Genomic DNA, 13,595 nt, shown 5'->3' with positions numbered 1-13,595 from the left:
ACAAAATTTCTTTGCCCCCCCCCCCCCCCCCCCCCCCCCGGCTGAATAAATAATGATCTTTTCTGAGGGTCTTCTGTTGTTTAATGTTCATGACTGTGGACACTTTCTGAGGAAACTGCTTTGTGTTACAGGTCATTAAGCTATGGTGCCATCGGAGTAATTGTTGGCCATGAGTTTACTCACGGATTTGATAGCAATGGTGAGTATTTCTATATATGTTCATAACTTCTTGTCTTTATTTACAGAGTTGGCAGATTAGAAAGCTGACTTTTGTATATACTTTAGCTTTTTGATTGTTCTGGTTCTTAAACAATGATGTATCGTGTGAAAAAAATTAAAAGCTGTCTTTTAAAATTTATTTGCATACAAACTTGCTTGTCTGAGCCAGGTTTTGTTTGGTAAAGAATGCCACAAATTTGATATTTTCTGTTTATTTTGAATGGAAACTATGAATTAATGTTGAAATCAGAAACAGATTTAGAAAGTCCTGACTAGGTGGAGTGGGAAGGGCAAAGGGATAACTTCTGGTTGATAAATTTACTTCCAAGAAAACTTTTCACTTCAGTTTTGACTTCTTTGAAAGGACAATTAGGTACAAATATTAAAATACAACACTGGAACAAAAGAAGAAGAGCAAGCATTACAAATTATTTTTTAAAAAAAGAGAAAGAAGAAATGGCCTGAGAAATGTCAAACCAACTGTCCTGAAAAACTGGGTGGATTGGAGCATTGACACCATCTAACTTTGGCTATCTCAGTAAAATGCTTTTGAAAAATTTGGCTTCCAAGAGAACCAGGGGGAGGAAGGGAGAGAAAAACAATTTTTCCTCCTCCAGGGAGCAATTCTGAGTGTCTGACTGACATCCCACTCTGGCTCACCATGTAGAGAAACCTCTTTCCACTGAAAATACAGGAAATTTAAGGAAAAGCAGGGTTCTAGCTCACTGCCTGACTGGAGTTAGGTTGCCTATGTTGCGTTTCTCTGAATACCTTTTAAAAAATAACAGGAAAACCTTATAGCCTCTTGGAACTTGCAACATTTTGTGTCAGCAAACACTTGAGAATGGAGAAGTGCTTCTTCACAAACTCCCATCTTATTTGTAGGATAATATCTAATCTCTGTCATGTCTCCAGCTAGTCAGAAAGGAATCTAAGGTTTGATTTCCTGGGCAGAAACCTCTTGCTCAAACTCTTACCTTCCAAATACAGAGATAAAATCTCTAGGGAATTTGTCATCTTGAACAAGACAACACACAGGGAAAGAAATAAAGGAAAAGAAGAAAACCATCTTCGGTAGCTGGTGTTGTGCCTATTGGTTGCTCCCTACCTCTCTTTCCCACAGTCGTAACAAAGAAGCAAATCACAAAACAAGGCTGCATCCACATGGACAGCTAAACCTGCTCTCAAAAAAAAGTCCTATTATGTCTTCTGTCTGACTGTCTGGAGACATGATGGAGATTAGATACTTGCCTACAAATGAGGTGGAGCAGGGACCTGAGGCTGAGTCTTCTGTGATTCAGCTATACATTACTGTAGCCATCAGCCTGCAGAATGATATGTACATATCCTCCTTGCTCCCAGAGTTCAAATGTTCTGGGTTTGCTCCAAGGCAAAAAATGGAAACTCCAGAAGTTTTTCACTACAGAAGTGTATAATTAATTAATAATAAGTTAGTTATCATCAGGTTTGCAGAATTAAAGACAAAAGGGCTACAGATGAAAAATACCCACAACTAAACTTACAGGCAAGCTCATATGCCCCTTATGCTATGTAATTATAAAATGTACTATAGAACTTATTAGTCAATACTATTTTTCAATGAAAATTGAAATTATGACAATAAATAGAATGCCAGCTTTTCACCACTGAGTTGAGTGGGGTCAAGATTTTGCTCACTGATCTTATCTGTTTTGTACACACACCTGCAAGAATACATTCATCTCTCATTTCTGTGCAGGTGATAGATTTGAAAACTGGAAAAGTATGGAGTTTTCTGCTACAAAACAAACTATTTTCTTTCCTTCTTTTCTAAGGTCGGAAATATGACAAAAATGGAAATCTAGACCCTTGGTGGACAACTGACTCTGAAGAAAAATTTAAAGAGAAAACAAAATGCATGATTAATCAATACAGCAATTACTACTGGAAAAGAGCTGGCTTACATGTATGTAAAACACCAGTGACTGAAAGCAGTGGTGCCATAGGAGTTTGTTTGTTTTTTTTTTTTAAAGCTGTCTTTCTATAAATCCCAACATATTGGTATATTAGGTTACTAACTTCATTTCTCACAACAAATCATTTTTTGAAGTGAATAATTGTGATAAAAAATTGTCTGCCAGATTTGATTAGCCCAGTCAAATACTACTACCCCCATGCTGGTGACAGGGTTAAACCACTTCTCCCCATCATATTCTATTGGAATCAGAGGAAGAAGATGAAGTCACTCAGCAAGGCTGGTCTAATTACTGTGAGCAGAGCATGTTAAATGTCTTCTGAAGAGGAAGGTCTGTGATGACAACTGAGAAGTCACTGTTTTTAAAAAGAAGAATATAATAGCATGTTTTATAGGTTCCTTTAGCAATTCTGCCTGTTATTTATTACAGCTCTAAAATGGATGCATAAACCCTACTTTACTTCAGATTCAAGTCTTGCTATTTCTTCCATGTGTGCATGCAGACCCAATTTGTGTCTCGAATGGCCTATGATAGCAGTAGCTCATACAAAAGTATTGAGAAAGAAAGTGCAAAGGAATGGGTTTTAGCTCATTGTCTGTCAGAGCTATGGTCTTCCCTGAAAATGTGCACATTACATAAGTGTTCAAAATGAAGGATAAATATGATAAATCCCAGACCTTCAGAAATCAGTAGCTGAAATTCCAGTAATGTTGGCTGGGACATGATTTTTATCTTAATTGTCAAGATGAAACACATACCCCATCCACTATTCAGTTCTACCACCTCTGCTTACATTTTGGAATAGAAATATAATTACATCTTTGCCTTTAAAGAATGAAGAGGTCACACCGAATGCTTAGCAATACTTTTAACACTTTTCCCAGGCTGTTTGTATTAGTCTGAGATAGCAAAGCCATATTACAGTATGTAATACCACAGGACAAAAACTCTCTACAAAAATGCCACTTAATGAATATAATTAAAACCTTCTCCAAGGATGTGACTGAGCCCTTACTATGCTCCTGCTGTTGGCTTGGCCATCTCCTTTACCTTCTACAGTGTCTCTGGAGATAGTGTAGATCTGAATTTCCCCTCCAGTGTAAATACTGCCTTAGAAGTCTGTGGATGGGCTTACTAGAGAGATCCTATTACCCACAGCCTTGTCATCTGCAAGGCCTTTCCCTTGTACTGTCATGGAATAACCTAATGCATTTTTTAGATGATAGAAGAATTGTGATATTTTCTGCCATATTCTATAGCTTCTGTATGGAGAGCTATGCATGCAAAGAACTTATTTCCCTTTTCCTGTCATTTACACCAATGTTCTGCAGGGTTTTGACCCCTGTATGAATATTTTTCATGGATTAAGAAACTTATTTACTTTTCTTCTTTCTCATCCAGTTGACAATAAAAATGTCTCCAGAAAAGAAGTGTAATGAAAGAAAAAGTAGATACAGAAATAGCCTCAGAGAGCAGTAATCACATAAAGTCATCTGATCAAATAAAGGGCTTATCATTGTCCCTAAGCCCTGTCACAAACTGTCTGCACAGAGTAGTTTCAGATACCTGACCCAGAGCTGCCTGAGATGAGTGGAAATGCTTCTTCCACTTATTAAAATGACCTATGGCCCACATGCCTCTGCTAGGTTACTCTCACCTTATGTTCTAAATAAGTCTACTTCACAAGCCCACTGCAAGGAAAATATATAAGTAGGTAGGGCAGGAAAAGGCAACTGGAGTGTGTGCATGCTCCCTAGTGCCCCAGCACTTTTTCTCTCCCACCTCTATCTCCAGCCTCTTGAAGGGATGGATGGAGGGAGGGAGGGATGTCAGGAAAATGGTGCATTTTCCTCTACTGCTCCTGGTTCTCCTTTGTTACACCCTTGTGCGTAATATTGAACCCCAGGCACCAAGGAAGATACCTTGTGTTTGATCGGGATGCTTGCCTGTGCTGAGTGGTGGGACCGTGCACACATCCCTGGCTCTCCCTACATCCTTTTACTTCTTCTCCCCCATTTACCCCTCTTTTACCATCCTGAAACTGAGTCCTGACACCAACCCCACTGTGCTCATCCCTGCAGCACGGGATCAGAGGATCTGCAGGCAAATATCGACCTTCAGAGCTCTGCTCAGAGCTGTGCTCAATTACCTTGCTTATTTGAGGCATAGTAGAGAGTAAAACTGTTTAATTACAAATACAGTTCGGTAACACAAAGGCCTTGGTAGGCTGAGTGGTCAGAGATAATGCTGCATTTGCAGGAATAAGGATTACTTCATAATGATATTGCTCTTGTTAATACCAGGAAACCTTTTTTTCTCACAAAGTTTAGGTAGTGCTGCTTCTCTCAATATTTTCTTAATCTTGCTCTTGCTCTTGGAATCAATACTGCAGAAAAGCAATGTGAATCTCCTTTGCAGATATTTTTAGAGCACTGAATATACTATCAATTTAAATTCTCTCTGACAGTTGTTTTTAATTACTCTGGTTTATGTTATGACTTAGAAGTTATTTTAGCATCCCAGTAGTATATTAAGAGTTATGCAGAGAAAAAAAATATAACCTTGTAGACAAAAAGTTTAAGAAAGGGGCTACTGTATCTCACATATTACCAGAAAAAAACAATCTTCAGGGGGAAATTATTGATGCTTAGATCAAAGATCAGGGACTGGATTCTTGAGTGCATTTCATCTACTAAATTTTGTGCTACAGAAACCTAGGAGCAGAGCCAGGACAACTTATCATGGAAAATTGTTTACTGAGAGTTTTCACATTGAAACCTAGTTTTCTTAACCAGAAATACGATGGTTGAAATTGGCTGAGTTTGTTCGCACTTTGTTTTATTTTCTCCCTGTTCCTTGAAGTTCATCAAGAAGGAAGTTCAGAAACAGGTCAAATGACTAATGTTCTTTCATTCTCCCAGGTGAAAGGCAAGAGGACTTTGGCAGAAAACATTGCAGATAATGGAGGTTTGCGAGAGGCTTTCAGAGTAAGTACATGAAAAATATCTGAAACATAGTAATGTTTAAAAAGAAAAAAAAAGAAAAAAAAAAAAAGAAGAAAAAGAAAAGCTGTGGATCAGGCCCATGTTGCTGAAAGGCACTTAAGTATCTCTTTCTTATCAGGCATACAGGAGATGGATTACAGAAAAGCGGGGAGGAGAAGAAGAGCCTTTACTGCCAGGCCTTGAATTCACACACAACCAGCTTTTCTTTCTGAGTTACGCCCATGTGAGTATCACAAATGTGTTTCAAGTTCCCATCTATTAACCTGCCCAGTGTACACTGCAGAGATGAGACTGCTTTGTTTCAACAATCTACACCAGCCAAACCCAGTTTTCAGGATATAAGCAGGGATTTCTCCCAAAACTATTATTTCTTTTCTCTTTTTCTTTGTCCTCATCTATCCATGGTGCCAGAACTGCTGAAATTATTCTTGGTTTTGCAAGTGTTGTCACAGCAGCTTTCATTCCTCTTGCTGCTTCAAGGGTCCACTACAAGGGTCTTCCTACACTTCTCAGACTCCTTCTATTTTTGGCTTTCCAGATTTCTAGTACACCAAATACACGCCAGCTTCTGACTACTTCGTCCACAGACTCTTATTGCAAATGTACCACCACCGTTTGTTACTCAGCATTGTACCACCACCATTTGTTATTTGTTGCACTCAAGGAAACTGTGCAGTGGTGAAGAAAACTTAGTTTATTTTTCTCCCATCTTTGTTTGGTGTGCACTAAATATGTGGTGGTAAAACTTTGATAGGGATGCAAAATTTTTACAAAAACATGTATAACAAGAGAAAGAATCAGAAATTATTTGGTTAAAAGAGTTGGGGCAAACTCTCTGTGTGAGAAGTAGGACTGTAAAACTTTGCTAAGCAGTTGAAAGAATGAGTAATCTACAAAAGAGGAAAGAGGACCCAATGCAACAAACCCTGGCTGAAAATAATTTCTCTGACAAGAGTAAATGTAGCAGTGCATGGGTCTGTGGCTATATTGGTTTGACAATATTGACCAATGAAAAGCCTCCACTTTGGTTTCACAGTGTGTCAGTTTTTCTCCAAGAAATCTTTGAAAACATAGGGAAGATCTAGGGGGTCTTACAGGACCACTGTAGAATTGTATGTCCAGTGGACCATCTGAGGGGAGGCACATGCACAGTGAGAGCACTATATGCTAGGTACACCTCAGCTCAGCCTGTTTCCACAGAGCTCAAGACACTCAACAGACTCATTCAAACTGCAATAGCAAACTTCAGCCAAAGTTGCACTGAAGACCACATAGCCTCCTACGAGCAATCTGGCTTAAAGGATTTTGTTGACAGGAAACATTTAACACAAAGGCTTAGCTAAGATAGGGGCTGCATAAATGTGATTTTTCATGCAACGGATACAGAGTAAGTGGGATTATTCAGTCATGAAAGTATTCTCTGTGCTCTGTTTTGTGATCAGTTACAATTGGGTCAAGTATCATACCAGGAATAGTGAATTGGGGATCACTGATGGAAACCTGAAAAATGTGCAGTTTCCAAAGAAACTGACATTCCAACATGGAAGAAATATGTCAGGTAATACAGCTGCAATTCTAGAGATGATAAGCATCATTATGTGTACCTTTTATACACATTACATAGCTTTGAGACCAAGAAGAATGCTTGGTAATTATTAAGGTGTGAGATGCTACAGCACAAGCTGAAAAGCAAGCTACAAAAATTGTCTATGATTAGATGATGGGAATGAGTGGGTGGAGAGCAACAGTGAGCAGAGACTGGATCCATTAAGGGATATGAAAAACTAGAGAATATACCAACAAAAACCTTCAAGTTAGCAAAGGTGAAACAAAATAGGAGTTTGTGGTGTCTTTCCATTTTGTGCATTCTGTAAATAATAGGCATCCTAAGAACAGTGACATTGCATTCTACTTTACTTACAAAGTCATCCCAGATAACATGCTTATTTTTGCTTTTTATCTTTTATTAGGTAAGATGCAACTCCTTTAGACCAGAATCTGCGAGAGAGCAAATATATATTGGAGCTCACAGCCCTCCTCAGTTCAGGTACTGCAAATAATATATTTACTCAGTATATATACAGAATCAATCACTGCAGCACACAAGTGCAAAAATTTAGCGTGTTAAGAGGAGTTTAAAAGCAACCACAATATTGGATTGTGCTCTTGGTTTAGACTGAAATTGAACTGTTTTTATTAGCATATCTTTCTCTATTATGAATGTTCTTCTGTAAAAATGAGGGACTTTCATCTCCTTTCAAAAGCAGTTGAACTAGAACACTCTGATCCTGGTGATGTCCTTTTATCATGACATGAATATCAAAAATGCCTAATCTATCACTTCCTTTTTTTCCTCTATAGTTCTAGTTTAGAAAACAGTGAATATTAGGAAGGTCCTTGATTTACTTTACCTACGTTCATTAAAAACTTTAAACTGGGTACCTTGAATTATACTGATATTGCAAAGCAAAACATGCCCTGTAAGTTCAGTTCAAGATTAAACTCTTCAGCTGACCTTCAAGAGACACTTTGCTTGAAGGACCTTTGGTAGTCCTGCCATAACAGAATGTCTTGTGCCTTTGCCCAGAAGGCCTCCCACAAGCTGCCATAACCACAGACACCCATGAACCCCAAGGAAAGGCTGGAAAAGAGGGAAGGTTTAAACATGACATAGTAATCAGGAAGCCACATTTTATTTCTCTACTTCTTCACAGAGTTTGTGTGACCAAAAGCAAATTGTTTCTGTTGGGATTCATGTTGGTTGCATTTACTTAACTGACAATTGTGTGTTTGTCCTCAGTCAAGCGTTATGTTATCTTTGTATGTGGGGGAAGGATGTTAGCTCCATAAGCTGATTCACAATGGAGGCATCTTCAATACACTGGATTGGTTGCCTTCTGGAGACACCTACCACCTTCTGTTGACCCATGGCTAAATTTAGGTGACATGAGCCCCCTTTGCGTTAGTTGTCTCTTGGTGAAGTAGAAGAAGCAACACTGCCTTCACAGGGGAGCTGTGAGATTGCTTCACAGGTACTAGGACACATTCCCTGGACACAGCCACGCCAAAGCTAAAGATACAAAAATGGCATGTGTAACACATCTTGCGCTACCTATAACCAGAATCGGTTAAGAAATAATAGAACTGGAAAAAATGATGACATAAATTTAATATAAGCTAACATTGTAGATGTATATGCTTGATCTTGGTAGTCTTCCACACTCTGCATTGGAACCTACCCTACTGTACCTTTGCAATACCTCTTACACCAGCTAGCTAGGGTAAAACTAGTCCAGTGTGCAAATCTGCATGCCTTAGAATCATTGAGGTTGGAAAAGACCTCTGTCGCCATCAAGTCTGAGCTTAAAATTAACATTTAAATGCTTTTAACAATTGAAAATACTTAATGACAATGAGGACAGAAGTACCAGGCTGATCTTCAGCTTACAAAGCAATATTTTAAAATAATTCCTATCCTTGTTTAGATTTTGGTAAAATAACCATCTCTTGCCTTTTAAAGTCCTCAGATTTATTTATCTATATGTATATTTATATTTTCTGAATATTTATCTATATGTGTATTTATATTTTCTAAATATTCATTACATAGGTACATTCCCATGAGACAGTGCAAATCTCAAATATACAGGGAAGCCTAAGGATAGAGCATTCATAAGGAAAATGCATGAAGGAATAGGGCTAAGAAAGAAAATTACAGAGAAGCCTGGATGAATTTGGGGTCTAGAAAATACAGACAAAACTTTTTTATCTATACAAAAAACTTTTTCTCAGTTTTTATGTGAGATACTCAGAACAGGCTTCTGTTTCTAACCTGAAGAGAAACTGTGGTGCTTGTCTTGTCTTGCAAATCATATCAACAGGGCTAACTAATATTATATATTTCCTCAGTTTTGCCTCACTTATGTCCCAAGATCACTATCAGCAGTACAACTAGTTTCAACATTGACAGATCTTGCTACCCAAAAAGCCCGAACTGCCCTTTCTAAAGTAATTATAAAATGTAACTATAAAAGATGATGGAAATAAGAAATGCATATCCTGAGCATAGGTGTGTGCATCTGAGCTAGTCGTCCTAGTTTCTCTTTACAGTTAGAAAAGAACAGATATTTTGAAAGTAAATATGTCAATAGATATATCTATAGATCTAGATAGATACAGATATATATCTATAGATATGTTTATATATCACATCCTCTGTAACTAATAAATCTGGGCTACTTAGACTGTAAGTACCTCTTTCTATTGACTGCAAAGGGAGCCCAAGGTGACCCATTTGAGGACAGGTGTCTCTACTATAGTTCAAGGGGATGAAATCCAGGCAGCCCACTCTGATTTCACAGTTAATGTGTGGCAATATGAACCATGGATAGAAAAGTCACATGCATTGACACATAGAGCTCTTTCACTGGCTGAATTCTGTCAGATTTTCAGTATTAGCATGTGTCTTTGCTGGTTTTGGATGCCAGTTTCAGAGTGAAATCACTGGCATGGCCGGCAGAACTTCCATGAAGTTCAGCAGCAGTTCTGCATGACAAGCTTTTGCTGCTCCAGTCCCTGAATATATATTTGCAATGTTTTTACCATAAAGCTGTGTATCTTGTTCGAAGCCTAACCTCATTTTATAATTCTCCCTACAAAACTGACCTTTAGACATTTTTGTGCCAGCTGACTGCAAATTTTCTTACCCACAGAAAATCTAATCAATGTAATAAGAATGTTCTCTACCATGCTGAGCTATGCTGAGAAGCTGATTGTCTGCAATGGAGAAAAATGCCTTCCCACTGCATAACAAAGAGGGTGGAAAGGCATACAATTAATATCTCACTAGATACTTTTCTGCTTTTAACTCAGGATGCTGTTTAATAGCATTGCAAATTTCACGTTAGTAAATTCCAAGATGCTTAAAAGCATAGGAAAATCATTGCCACAATCCCAATCTAGCAATGGTAAAATAATAATTTCTGGCAGCATGAAATAGTGCAGACCTGAAAGCAGGAGCCAAGGATGACCGCATACAAAGAGTGAGCTTTTCCCCTATGCCTGAAGGTGCCAGTCTGGGATCCAGACACATTGTCTAGATGATGCAGGGATGTGTTACTCTTTCAGTATCACAGTAGCTGTAGTGGAAGCAAGAGAGCCTTGGAGCTGGATGCAGAAGCATCAGAAAATGTATTTCCAAAATATTGGAGGACTTGAGTTGCTTGCAGGTGTAAGGCTGAGCTGGCCGGTAAGAGAGACTCTCCCTGCACCACCGGCCACAGGCTGCGAAGTCCCCAGGAGCCAGCACATTGTGTGTGTGTGTACATGAGTGGGCTGAGGGTGTTGTTACAAGAATCTGACACACTTGAGCCAAACTGAACCACTTCCAGCACAGCCACAATGTGCTGCTCCCTCCTGCTGGACTGCAGCTGTTGGGCAGGTGCCTGGAGAAGGTTTCCACTGTGCAAGGCTACTGCTGATCTCCCACCTTGGCTGCCAAGGCTTGTATTAGGAAATTGTTCTAAATGACATTGTATCTACAAAATACAATTGTTTTTCACTGAGTTTCTAGCAAAGATTCTTCTCTAAGCATCAGATGAAACAAGATTGTCTTCCCATTAATTGGGAGTGCTTCTCCTGAACCTTCCAGTGTTATCTGTGGAAAACTGACATGGAAAATCCAACCTAAAATGAACACACGGAAACACTTACAGGCCTGCAGTGTTTAGCAGAAGACAGTCTGCATGTTGATCACTTTTCTCTTCTCTGCAGAGTTATTGGTGCCATGAGTAACTTTGAAGAGTTCCGTAAAGCTTTCAATTGCCCAACAAATACGACGATGAACCGAGGGGCAGAATCCTGCCGCCTGTGGTAGAGGTTCCTTCCAGGTCTTCTGTCAAGAGTGATCTGCAACATGAACTGCTGCACCTGAGCTCAAGCCCACTGATAGAGTTTCAGAAAAATATTCTGCAGTCTGGAGAAGTGTTACTTCAAATCCCTCATCCTTATCCATGCTGATGATCTGCATGGATCTAATCACTCTCTATTCAGAGCCTAGAAACATTTAATATAGAAGATGATAGGTTTTCTTTAATAATAATAAAACCCTAGGAATTCCTTTTATCCATAAATCTACTCCCGCTCCTCTGCAGTTGCATTGCTGTTGATGGATAACTGCCATTATCAATTCTAATTCCTGATTTATAGCTGAGCAAGAGGTAAATGCTAAAATCCAGTTTTAATCTATTGCTCTGCAGGGGTGCTATACAGAATGCTCCCACACAAAATTTATTCTTTCTGGATGAAGAAATTCATGAGACCTGCTATAAAGCCAGCTCTGATCTGCTGTGAGATACAGCTTTTTCATAACTTAAACTGTCACTGCCCAGCATGCCATAAATGATGTTGCATGATGTAAAGACACAAGACTTTATATAAATTCGGTTTAATATGTCAGATTAGTGCCTCAGGTTTTGGAACAGTTTCAAGCTGAGAAAGCACCTCATGGTCTCCATCTGTTAGGACTAAACAGAGAGGATACTCTTTAGATTGGGGCCTCTTCTAACTTTAGAACGGATTATGATAAAAATCAATGTATGGTGAAAATCAAAAGCTTGCAGAGGGAATTCCCAGCACCATAATACTCAGAAATATTACAGCACTTATTCCTGTTTACAGTGTGGGCAATTTTTTTTTCTAAGGAGTGATTTTTTACTTTGTGCTGAAGGTAGCTTCACCTACACTTATTTTTAAGCCTTAAATACTATACCAGTTTTTATTTAGGGATTTTTCAGTGTTTGGGTCTTCTAGAAGAATGTAAACAGTGTGCGTGTTTGTCCTCATGTTATGGACAGGCTGACTGGTGATTTTAAGGAAAAAAAAATGTATGACTGAAAAACAAAGTACCAGCAGCATTTGACTTGTCTGGATAAAAAGAACAATTCAGGACTAGAGGACTTTTCAATACAGTATAAATGCAGACCATTTGAGTTGTTACTTTGATTTTTAGCAATATTCATAAAACCCCATATTTATTGCAGCAGAAAAAAATTACCTATTACTAACAGGTGAAAAAAAAACCAGCAACCCCAGCCCACTTTCTTCTCCAACAGAAAGATACATATTTAACTGATAGTTATTTATACCTTGTGCATTAAGTCATTTTTACATGATGGAATTGTTTCAAATGGCAAGAGTTTCTTTAGACTGATTTAATTACTGCAAATCTATATATGTCTCTGTATGTATATACTTTTATATATATACAAAAAATATTAAAAAAAATTCTATTTGCTTAAATTTTATTCTATCAGTATATAAATGTTATTAAGGTAAACCTTTTTTACAAAGATTGGTCAAATATTGTCCAATAGTCAAGGTGGAGGAAGGTTCAACTGAAGCTGTTTTTGCAAATGGGGTTAGTTTCATATGTTTCTTAATAAAAAAGGAGGAGATCATGGAAACATAATTTACGGAAGGAGACAGGCCCTCAAGCTACCATTCAGAGAGAAGGAAGAAGCAGAGACTCCTGAACTCAAGGCACTGCTGCCACTTCTTAGAAACAAAATACTCTGTTTTGGGACTATGACTTCTATTCAGTTTTTCCCCTGAAAAAGTCGAAGTTTCTTAAGAGGAAAAGCAATTTTGCTTCCTTCAAGCCAGTTCTGTTGCTGAGTTCCATGGATTACATTTTGTTGTTTGAATTGCCACTACTAAATTTTTTTTTCCTGGAGCTGTTTTTCATATAAGCTGTGATGGCAGTATTTTCATAGGGACTTTCCTCAAACAGTCAGGCATGGGTCTTGAGCAAAGTAATACCGTTTGCCTATGAATGGGTAAGTTCCTTAGAAAATTGAGTACTGTACTGAATTTATTCCTGTGCTCATATAAGCACTGACATGACCTGTTGTTGGCTGCTTTCTATCAACAGCACAAAGTTCAGGGGTGACATCCTGGCGCCATTAAAGGTGGTACTAATACGGTCGTTGTCCTCAGAGCAGTCAGGACATCAAGTCAAACGCTTATCTAAACTTTCTAAATTACTGGACTATCCAAAGCCTGTTTCACAACAGTCAGCTTTAAGTTTTCTAATTTTATCTCTCAGATCAGAGATGTGTTTGCAAGAGCTCCTTTCTCATGGCTGTTTTCCAGTGGAACACATTCTGTAGTTTTGTGGTTTATGGGTTTGTTTCTCTGATAGTGACTGGTTCTAAAATGCCTGATGTTTGCTGCCTTAAATATCACTCTTGCTGGTCCTTGATCAGGTTTTTCATGTTTACTACCAAGGATTTTTGAAGTGTGGTATGCTTATTCCTAACAACACAGGAACCACTGCAGAACTGTTTCATCCTTGCTAGGGCATCTTCTGCAGTAGGCAAGGTGCCAGGTCCTGGACTGGAGGGTTGCAGATAGCTAG

At 38.5% G+C, this 13,595-nt stretch overlaps 1 protein-coding gene across 1 annotated transcript in view; it reads left to right on the top strand.

The window, feature by feature from the left end:
• PHEX (phosphate regulating endopeptidase homolog, X-linked) overlaps positions 1–11,054 on the top strand; it is a gene marked incomplete at its 5' end in the record, with an annotated part of 79,824 nt that extends 68,770 nt beyond the window's left edge. The window contains 6 exons of the mRNA XM_008946846.1: positions 132–199; positions 2,034–2,164; positions 5,096–5,161; positions 5,298–5,402; positions 7,150–7,226; positions 10,952–11,054. Coding sequence (XP_008945094.1) covers positions 132–199; positions 2,034–2,164; positions 5,096–5,161; positions 5,298–5,402; positions 7,150–7,226; positions 10,952–11,054 — 550 coding nt within the window. The remainder of the gene's footprint in view (positions 1–131; positions 200–2,033; positions 2,165–5,095; positions 5,162–5,297; positions 5,403–7,149; positions 7,227–10,951) is intronic.
• Between the last annotated feature and the right edge of the window lie 2,541 nt (positions 11,055–13,595).

The sequence above is a fragment of the Merops nubicus genome, unplaced genomic scaffold (assembly GCF_000691845.1).
Source record: "Merops nubicus isolate BGI_N331 unplaced genomic scaffold, ASM69184v1 scaffold1369, whole genome shotgun sequence".
Classification (NCBI taxonomy): Eukaryota; Metazoa; Chordata; class Aves; order Coraciiformes; family Meropidae; genus Merops; species Merops nubicus.
This window is presented reverse-complemented; position numbering and strand designations above follow the sequence as displayed.